Source organism: Phycodurus eques, chromosome 5, assembly GCF_024500275.1.
Source record: "Phycodurus eques isolate BA_2022a chromosome 5, UOR_Pequ_1.1, whole genome shotgun sequence".
In the NCBI taxonomy this organism is placed as follows: domain Eukaryota; kingdom Metazoa; phylum Chordata; class Actinopteri; order Syngnathiformes; family Syngnathidae; genus Phycodurus; species Phycodurus eques.
In genome coordinates, this window is record NC_084529.1 from 2,180,233 (window position 1) to 2,190,825 (window position 10,593).

At 41.1% G+C, this 10,593-nt stretch overlaps 1 protein-coding gene across 2 annotated transcripts in view; it reads right to left on the reverse strand.

The window, feature by feature from the left end:
* The window catches only part of uri1 (URI1 prefoldin like chaperone), a 28,967-nt gene extending 19,237 nt beyond the window's left edge, over positions 1-9,730 (reverse strand). For both annotated transcript variants that reach the window (XM_061676765.1, XM_061676766.1), the window contains exons 1-10: positions 9,329-9,730; positions 7,277-7,311; positions 5,415-5,493; positions 4,296-4,431; positions 1,894-1,985; positions 1,747-1,810; positions 1,461-1,656; positions 1,177-1,384; positions 946-1,097; positions 610-850 (exon numbers count right to left, since the gene is read on the reverse strand). In XM_061676765.1, coding sequence (XP_061532749.1) covers positions 610-850; positions 946-1,097; positions 1,177-1,384; positions 1,461-1,656; positions 1,747-1,810; positions 1,894-1,985; positions 4,296-4,431; positions 5,415-5,493; positions 7,277-7,311; positions 9,329-9,406 — 1,281 coding nt within the window. In that variant the 5' untranslated portion in view covers positions 9,407-9,730. The remainder of the gene's footprint in view (positions 1-609; positions 851-945; positions 1,098-1,176; positions 1,385-1,460; positions 1,657-1,746; positions 1,811-1,893; positions 1,986-4,295; positions 4,432-5,414; positions 5,494-7,276; positions 7,312-9,328) is intronic.
* Between the last annotated feature and the right edge of the window lie 863 nt (positions 9,731-10,593).

Sequence of the window (10,593 nt, forward strand, 5' to 3'; positions counted from 1 at the left end):
ACACCATTTGTGTCGCAAACACAGCTACAGGCGTGCTGCAGTGCAGTGGTTCTCAAACTGGGATCCAGGGACTCTGGAGGTCCACAAGCTGTAGCTTGGGCGTCCACAAACTACTTTGCAAAAAATTGTTACGTCGTGTCATTTACAACAGTACATGCTAATGCTAATATGAGAATAAAGAATATATTTTTTAAAATATGTTTGCTGAAATATGACCTTCTTCCCTCAAACTTTGACTTTAATATCACATTACGTCGTTATCTTGGAAAAATCCGACTTTATTCTTTTTATTGTGGCAAAATATGTCTGTTCTTGTAAAGATTATAACTTTTTTGCTGGCACTTAAGGGTACAATTGGTCGTTATGCTTAATTGCTGTTCGGATTATGAGCGGGTCCTTGGAAAAACATTCGAGGGGTCTCTCGAGCCAAAATATTTGAAAACCCCTGCTGCATAGTGTAAACTGTAAGCCAGAACACAACATACCATGCCATATGGCATGATTGCAACTCGGCAAGCCTAACTGAACAGTACTACTTGGTGGAAACAAGACTTCAGGCATAAAGCAAAGTTTAAGGATGACCAAATCAGTAAGATAAAACCTTTTTACCTCAAACTGTCCTGCGCGATGCAATGGCACTCTCTTGGAGCTGTCATCCTCTGTTAGGCTGTCGCTGTTGTCGCTGGGTGTGCTCTCATCATGGCTGAAACTGCGGCCCATCATCCGGCGCTCGTCCACGTCTGCTGCGCTGCTCTCACTTGTGTCACTGCACACGCTGTTCTCGCGGCTCCGTGACTTCAGGATGGACTTCTTGGGCATGGGCTCCCCACCCTTCACATCCACAAACAGCCTGATGGGGAGAATATACTTAATGAACTCAATGTATCGAAATAATTGCACTCGATGTAGTTTATTTCACAACTCAGGCATTTTTTTTTTTTCTACCTGTAGATGTCTGCAGGTGTTTGGATTCTGTGAACTTCGTGATGAGAACGTCCATTTTGGTGACCATTTTTCTTTTTCCGCTTTGAATGTTCCTTTTGTTCTTTCCGCTCGCTGAACTTTAAAGTGGTGTTTTTACTTGTGTTGATCCTCACCTAAAGCAAATGGGGATTTACACTTAGCCTGGAGCCTGGGAGAAGATTTCCAAAACAACGGTCCAAATCTTACACTGACCTTCTTGGGCTCGACCGTGTGGGAGAAATAAATGGTCGGCAGATTGTAATGTTCCTCATCGTCTTCTTTCATTTCTCCACTGGGGGGCGCAGTATTGTGATGTTTCAGACTAAGTCCGTTCTCTGGAGGAGAGGAGTCCGTCTCATTCGGCTCCTCCGAGGAAGAGGATGATGTGTCCTCACCACCAACGTCTGCATTATCAGACATGCTAAAGAAACAAACTGAATGAATGACCAGAAAATGACACACCATTATTAAGTGACACAACAGGTGTGGAAATGTACCCGTCTCGCTCATTTTGTTGTTCTTCGATTTTCTCAAGTTCATCCAATCTAGCCCACAAGTCCTCCTGGGTCATGAAACTCTTTGTGGTCCCATTTTGTTGGGTCTCCTCTCCACTGCCTTCACTTTCCTCTTCCAAATCCAGCACAGTTTCCAGTTTTGGCTTTGAATTTGGCCTGTGAGCCACTCTACGCTTTCCTGAATTAAGTATTCCAAAAGTACCTTTAAACTTCAATGTGATTTGAATTTGTGTAGAAACCATCAATGTGCTGGCAAACAAAAATTTACCTTTTGTGACAGTGGCCTCATTGTTTCCAATCACCTCTCTGATGTCAACATAGTCACCTTTTTCCTAAACCACAAGCAGAGTCTGTAAATGTATTGCCTTTTAGGGAAGTTTTTGTTCTGTGTTGATTTTATTGTCGCACAACGCACATTTACGATATTTTCCCAGTCCTTCACCATTCCTACTCTTGATTCAAAGTTTGTCATTGTCTTGGACAGACCACAAACTTCATTCTTCACATCTGCAACAAAAGGTTTAGAGACATCAAAATGAGTAGTCTGGTTGATGGTGGCAGACTGATGAAACATTAAATATAATCATGGCTGTGGGGCTAGGAGAATTAAACTAAATCTCTGTAAGTGAGGGGGGGGGGAATTATGACACTAAACAGTACAAAATATCCTCTGGCCCGAATACCACTCCGGATCATTAAATCTTCACAACAATTAAGCCCTTTTACAAAAAAGCAAGCAGAGAGCCCTTGTTTCCATGGCAATGGGGAGCCCCTTCAGTGTGTGCATCAAGTGGAAGTGAGAAAAGGTCAAACACAGAAAGCCAGACAAGTCCATCGCTGTCTGACACATTTCTGCTCGCTATGCTTGCATTACAGCACTTAACTCTGTAATAGCAGGGCGGCCAGGGGCACGAGATTTGGGGACAAAATGGGGGCGGGTACACACACACAGAAATGGGGGGTGGGGGGTGCAGATGACTGCAGATGGGCTATAGCAAGAAATTTCTGCTTCACTAAACACTAACAATGGTATTACAGTATTATCAAAGACTGTCACATGCACCCCATTCTATCCATTCACTGAATGAACAGCAAGGAAATAAAAGGTATTATTCTCAATTTCACCCCACCCCCCCAAAAAAAAAGACACCACCAAAGAAGGTTGCAGTATGACCTGGAATAACAGCACTTTTGTTTCGATTAGTGAAACTGGTGTTGGGGTTAATGTTTTCTATAGACTTTGCGGCTTGATCGGTATCGGTCGATAATTAGCATTTTATGCTGATCTGCTGATCGGTTTTAATGTCATAATTCGCTGATCCGATCAATGATGTCATTGATTGGCTCCGCAAAAGACATTTATCCACGTCGCCATTGTGTACAGTATATTTGAATCTAAAAGCTGGTTTATTTTTACCTTTGTTACGTGTCTTTTGACGTAGTACTGTAAATATCTGACTGGCAATAAAGTTTTTATTTTTCTTATAAACATCGGCGGTGTGGGACAGACAATACGTCTGAGACAGACAACACGTAATGCCTGGATCAGACTACAAGCCAAATTTTGTCTTTCACGATTGCACTATGTCAGACTATTGCAATAAAATCTTGTACTCCGATACCAGCGCATCCAGTCTTTCAAGATCACTGGGCTTTATCTTGTCAACTCAAACGCCACCGGATACACGTTCGGATACACGCTGCCACGACAACAACAATCCATCGCGCGTGTATTGTGTTGGTTGAAAAAGAACAAAATGGGGAAAATAGTGTGGTGGTGGTCGCCGGTGCTCGGGAGAAGACGTGCTAGCACTAACAGTTGTACGTAAACATGCCAGCGTTCTGTCGAATCATGATCTAAAGTTTCGATGTGTGTGAAGTAATTTAATTACAGTATATATTACACATTGCTCCATCTTGTGATGGAGCAATGTGATCGGTTATTTTTATTATTATTATTAATTTTTTTTAAACTCGCTGATCGTCCCCAAAAATCCTGATCGTGTAAAGCCTAGTTTTCTAGCTTTTGAGGGGGGCACTACTGAGTGAATTTTTGGGAGTTGTGTTAAATACAATAATGCGTTTGCAAAAATAAATTAATGAATCTCTGCAACACCAAATTCACAAATGTATTTGTCAGTCACACGTGCTGATCAAAGTCGGTGGGCAAATACTAACATCCGATTGGTTACCCTTCATTTCAGGTCAAGAATTTAGGCACATTTTGTCATACATAGATTCCAAAGAGAGATCATCAGGTGTGACACTGGAAATTATACAATTACTACAATTATACAAATTTACTGAGACGGCCTAAAAATGATTATTTACTGCAAATAATGTATCTTTGTTCACCAATCTATGCCAGCAACTTATAGTGACAACTTAGTGTCAGTGCTCATCCACTAGACGAAAACAAGTACCATTAACCTGTGTATCCACCTGTTCCCATTCATACAACAGAATAATACTTTTGTGTTCAACTAAAAAGGCACACATTTCCCAAGTCAAGTCAATTTGCGAGTTAATTGAGTTGAAATCATCATTATTTCAGTACGTATTGGTTTGCCATGAGTTTTTTCTCATGTAAAATGGGTAATTGGTTCAATAAAGGTTTGGAAACGCTGCCCCCCTAAAAAAAAAAAAACACAACCCCCTTTAGTGAAGTTGCAGTGACTACAGTGTTTCTGTCAACAGTGCTACTGTGAATGATATAACAACGCCCTCTGCTGGGTATAGGGCAGTTTTTAGACATGAATATGTGCCAGTTTGTCAGAGTGGGAGGGGGTGTAATAAGCGCCTTTCAAAGAGACTCACACGTCATCCTGTGGTCGACGATTTTCTCAGCCTGCTTGGCGGAGCACTTTGCAAACCAGTTGTCACCAAGTAACACGGTGACCTCATTGGAGTGCACCAGCTTTCCAGGCATGAAGGCCATAGGCCCGAACGGCACCTGCTCAGAGCAACAGGGATGTAAAGACGACAAAGGTCGGAAAAAGGATTGAGACCAAGAAGCAAAACTAGAGTTATGTAAATGTATTACTTAGGGTGTGTCCCTCTTCCATGTGTACAATGCATCCATAAAGTATTCAGAGCGCTTTGTTTTTCCGCATTTTCTTTTTTAGCAGCAAAACCTGTCGTCACTTTGTCATTATGAGATGTGTGTAGACTTGATGAAAAAAAAAAATACAATTTAATCCATTTTACATAAGGATGTCACAAAATTAAGAAAAAGTGAACCTCTGTGGATACGTATGCCTGGATCAGACTACAAAACAAATTTGGTCTTTTATGATGCCACTATGTCACACTACTGCCATAATATCTTGCCATATCTCGGGCAGACAGTAGCAAACAGTACACGACATTTATTCCAATAGCACCTTATCCAGTCTTTTATGATCACTGGGTTCGAGAGATGACGTTTTGGCCTGTACATTCAAGGAGATCTTGAGGTATTTTCACGTACTTTTAATACAATACAGGCAACACACCGATATGTAGCCAGCTAATGCTAGCAGTAACGTGGATGTAAACATGCCAGCGTTCTGTCGAATCATGCTCTAAAGCTTCGGTCAACATTGGTTTGTGCGTGTGATAAAGTGTTGACAGCAGCGACCAAGTATGTTGACAACGGCAAGCACGGGAGGCGAAGAGGCGGTCACAATACCCAATCCTATTGGTTGACGTCAAGGTGCGCTGTCGGAGAGTCCACTTTGATATGTCACACTACACGGAAGATATCCCCAAAAAAATAATTTTGGCATTGTAGGGCTATCGTTGGTCATGGATTATGTTACACTACAAGAAGTTTTGTCGTTCCAGAAAAAATGTGGCGCCTGATAACAAATCGGGCCAATATCGGGGGTAAAATCCTGTAGTCTGATCTAGATATTACCAGATGCACAGTATTTTTAAAAAAAACTTTACACTTACCATGATCTCATAAGACAGCTTATCTGGAAGACTTTCGAGACGTTCTTTCAGGGCTTCGTAATCACCTGAAACCTTTTCCCTATAGATGCATGGACATAGAAGTTGTAAGCAAAAAAAGCACTTTAGCACGGTTAAACAGAAAAATGGAAAGTAGACCTATTGTACCTTACTCGTGGCCACACAAGCTCACTATTATTCATAGCATAACATGCTAACATTTCAAGCCAAGCAAGCAGTCAGTACAAATAAGGTATTTTGAATAATCAGTTAATTTCTATGTTACTGAAATTTGGCAATCATTTGGCATGCTTGCGCTATTGTTTAGCTCAATGGTGGGCAAAGTATGGCCCTTGAGCCACACACAGCCAACTCTCCGCCAATGCGGCCCACCAAGCATTTGCAATTTTGAGTCCTGTAATATTTCTTGCATTCATTTAGCATTTTCCCCCCAAAAGTTGTTAATTTAAATGTACTCATTAATTTCTCATATATTTTTTTTTTAATTATATTTCAGATAAATGAATATTAAAATAAAATTTACAAATGTCACTTTACTAAACATTTGGTAAATGGAGTGGAAGGGTAATTTACTGCCATAAATGTGGACCATACAGATGTTGAAATTGTTTTTTTCAAAGGCAGTCTCAAAACAATACCAAAGAAAGTGGAGTGCAACCAAACAGCAGAAAAAAATGTCTTGTAAATTTGACACATTGCAGAGAAGTCTTGTTAACAAACCTGACAATGATTGAATGAATGAATTCCAAAATCAGAATAAGAATCCTCTTCATTTGCCAAGTATGTCAAAAACATAAGGAATTTGTCTCCAGTCCTCACCAGGTGCCCCCCCCCCCCCCCCCCAATCCACAAATATGTAACATTACTTGTGCTCAAATATCTACACTGTCTAACTATTGTTCTGCTGTGGTTTGTATCCCTATTCCCTCTTGTCCACTCCGTCTGTCCCCCAAAAACCCTTTTCTATCTGCATTTTAAATAAACATCACAATATCTAAAAAAATAAAATAATAATAATAATAAATAACCCGAGGGAGTATTTCGTGTACCGATCAACCTGGTTGACTAACACCCACTCCCTGCCTGTTCACATGAAGGAAAATCTCAAGTGTGAAAGACAATAATGATGTCTAGATTCAATGAGCTAGCTGCTTTGCTTCAGTTGTTATGACAGCTTTACATACACAGCTATAAGTAAACCTTGGTGAACATGTTCTCTTAATAAACGGAGGTGTAGATACATATCTCCTTATTTCATTCAGCTTTTCAGTGTGTTTGATTATTCAACTTTGCATATATTCGAGATCAGGGGTCACCAACCTTTTTCACACATAGCTACTTCTTGGGCACCGATTAATGCAAAGGGCTGCCAATTTGATACATACTATTGAAATAACAAATCTGATTAACTTACCTTTAAATCATATGTTGTTATAAATAATGCTGTGGCCCTAGTGAGGATGAACAGTACAGAAAATGGATGGATGGACATTCAGTTATGTGAAGACATTGATAATGTTAATGATTTCTCTCAATAATTATCAAGATGATGTAATAAGGTATGAAACAGATAAATATTAATATGTAACACTTTATTTCTATAAATATGTGTTTACTTTTTCAAATGATCACTTCTACAACATTCCTAAGAAATCACAATGTTCCAATACTGGTGAACCAGATGTTGAGCAGGCCCGCGGGCTACTCATGTGGTCCTTTGGGATTATATAATGCCCTCGGGCAACATGTTGGTGACCCCTGTTCTAGATTGTCCTGCGTGTCAAGTTTTGACAACAACACAGACTTGCTTAGAACTACCCTTGTATTAGTGATACATTGCTTACCAATGCTGAATCCGACGTTGGCAGTTCTTCACCACCTGTTATTATTGGGACACAAATTCACAACATATGATAATAAGCAAAACAAATGCTGAATTTAAAATGTACTTCAGGAAAATTACCGCTTCTTAAAATGATTCTTGTTGAATTATTGTGTCAGGCAATGCATAAACTGGGAAATTGAATACGACTAAACAATTTTAGATTGGTGTTGAACTTGAAAGTTGACCCCCCCCCAACTGGGATCCCGAGCCAGCATATGCTTGTTAAAATAAAAGTTTCACAAGTATACTCACCGTCGTGACATAAGGTACGCCATTTATGTAAGATCCAGCACGAGAGACGTATCAATTCTGTCCTCACGAAGATAAACGTTTTGAATGGCACTGGGCGAGAGATCTGCATTTATATAGATTGAAGAGATGTAGAACTGGAATTCTTCATTCTTTTGTTGTTCTTTAAATTTTGATTCATATAAAAATTAAGGTAAGTTCTATTCAGGGGTACTGGAGAGGAGGGTCCGTCGGTAAGTCGAATCTCAGATCCATGAGGAGCAGTGTGGTTTTCGGCATCTGATTCGGATGCCTCCGGGACCTCCTCCCCGGTGAGGTGTTCCGGGCACGTCCCACCGGGAGGAGACCCCGGGGACGACCCGGGACACGCCAGAGAGACTACATCCTTCGGCTGGCCCGGGAACGCCTCGGGATCCCCCCGGAATCGCTGGATGAAGTGGCTGGGGAGAGGGAAGTCTGGTGTCCCTGCTGAAGCTACTGACCCCACGACCCGACCTCGGATAAGCGGTAGAAAATGGATGGGTGGATACAAATTATTTTAAATTGTTTTTTTAACTGACTTACGAATCCATGATGATCCATTCGCTGGCTATACCGCTTGTCCTCATGATTGCCCAGTGAGCAGAAGCATATCCCAGCTAAACACAGGGCACAAGTAGACAATCATTCACTGGATCACCATGCTGCCTGAACCCATCCATTATCTGCACCGCTTATCCTTACTAAGGTTGCACGCATGCTGGAGCCTATTCCAGCTATCTTCGGGCGAGAGGCGGGGTACACCCTGAACTGGTCGCCAGCCAATCAGAGGGCACATATAAACAAACAACCATTCACACTCACATTCAAACCTACGGGCAATTTAGAGTCTTCAATCAACCTACCATTCATGTTTTTGGGATGTGGGAGGAAACCGGAGTCCCCGGAGAAAACCCACGCAGGCACGGGTAGAACATGCAAACGTCACACAGGCGGGGCCGGGATTTGATCCCCGGTCCTCAAAACCGTGAGGCAGATGTGCCAACCATGCCGCCTGCCTGAACCATAATGTGCATTTAACAAAATGTACTCAAATGCACATATGTGACACACATTTTCACTCTTATATCCCTGTCGGTATGACATTTGGCTATATTGATAATGCGTTTCACCACTTAGTTGTCATTCAATTTTAGCTATATGAAACAAATGACACCTAGTTGATATCGTCATATTGGGTGACATCACATATGACGCACCAAAAACAACTAAAGGAAATACTAGTTTACAATTGAAGTTCGTATAGTGGAATAACCTCTTCTGCACCCCCATAAGCCTTTGTGTTTATGACATCTACAACAGGGGGGTGTGGGGGGGGCCTTTGCGTGGAAGAATTACATGCTAAATTAGCTGTCTGCTAGCCAGCGAGGTTTGCTAGCCAAAATGAAACTGGCAGCCTTGACTTGACCGACGACATGTCATACTTAAATGCAACAAACCTTGAATCTATATTATCTTTTTTTTTTTTTAGATAAAACGGACGAGACATTGACTTGTGAGTTCAAGTGGTAGTCGACGTATGGAATGTTCTGGAAAATGAAACGTCATGGGTACAAGTTCGTGACATACTGGTGACACTGGTTTATCGAAACATCGATTTATTGCACAACACTAAAGCTGACCCATTCGTGGTCCAAAACTCTCCTCTGCTCAACTGCGTGATCAGCAGATAGGGCTCGACGAGACGCCCATTTTTATATCCAGCTTACGTGCTTGTTGTTACCTTTTCGTGCTCCTCTCGGAGCCTGGCAACTCCGCCGGGATCCTCCATGTTGATTTTACTCGTTTCGGCTTTTATCATCCCAAGGGCACAGCAAGATTTTGGTGTACTTTTGATGAGCCACAAACAAAGCTCAAGGGTTGTTGTGAGTCCTAAAGAAGTGTTTATGAATGCAGCAGTAGCTTCTCCTTGGACCCACTGTAGTAGAAGTCATCAACGTGGCAGCAGTAATTATCCACACTTTCGGAAGCAATAACATCTCACACTCTCATTTCAGGATTCACGCATCATTCCCCCAAGAAAAGCAAATGTTTTAAATGTCCAACAAAGATATTTCCTCTTCGACGTCTGCGCCACTACCGACGGAAGTACACTGATAACACTCGCCGTCGTTAAAGCAAAACATCCGGTTTTATTCGTGCGTCCCTTTCAGTATAAACTATTTACAAACCGAAAACATGACGATAATTATTTACTCACCAACTCTTCCCCCCAAATTATAACTGCAACAAACATACAATACAGTTCAGATCATTTCAAATGAGTTTACTAGCACTGGAATGTGAAGCACCATGTTGTCAAATTTGGTACTTTACAGCATGTGGTACTTAAGCTCTTAATTTGAAGAAACGCTTTAAAAGAAAAAATTCTCAGCGCATTCTGGGTATTCTGTACTTCAATGTAGACGTAAACAAGGTCTCTCTGCTAGGTCACATTCATTTTAAATCGTCACATGACAATGTAGCTGTATCCATGGGAAAACATGGGAGAAAGAATTGTGCTTTCTTTCCAACCGCATCAAATTACAGACAATTGTTATAATTTACCAAAGACCTCAGATTAAACATTGCAATAACAAATATTAATAGCTGTGCTCTTTGCGCTTCACACGAGTCTACTGTGTTAGAATAAATGTTGTGACTTGTAATAATGGGCGACATCATCATAGCAAGCTAACCATGAGTGGTTGATCTTCTACCCTGGTAAAAGAAGAAAGATGTATGATTGTATGGATGCTATGTCCTATAGTATATATACTAGGGCTGTCCAAACCTTTTTGTTTGAGGGCCGCATTCAGAAAAATCAGTCAGATTCAAGGGCCACTTTGACTTCAATTCATCAAACGCACTAAAATTTATCATATCAGGCAATTATATATTGTTTGCATTGTGTAGTTATTGTGAAAAAAAATGCTACAGCACAGCTTTCTGTTAAAGGTGATACAACAAATAGTTCAGGATATTTCAAGCTATTGGGGTGGCCAGAGG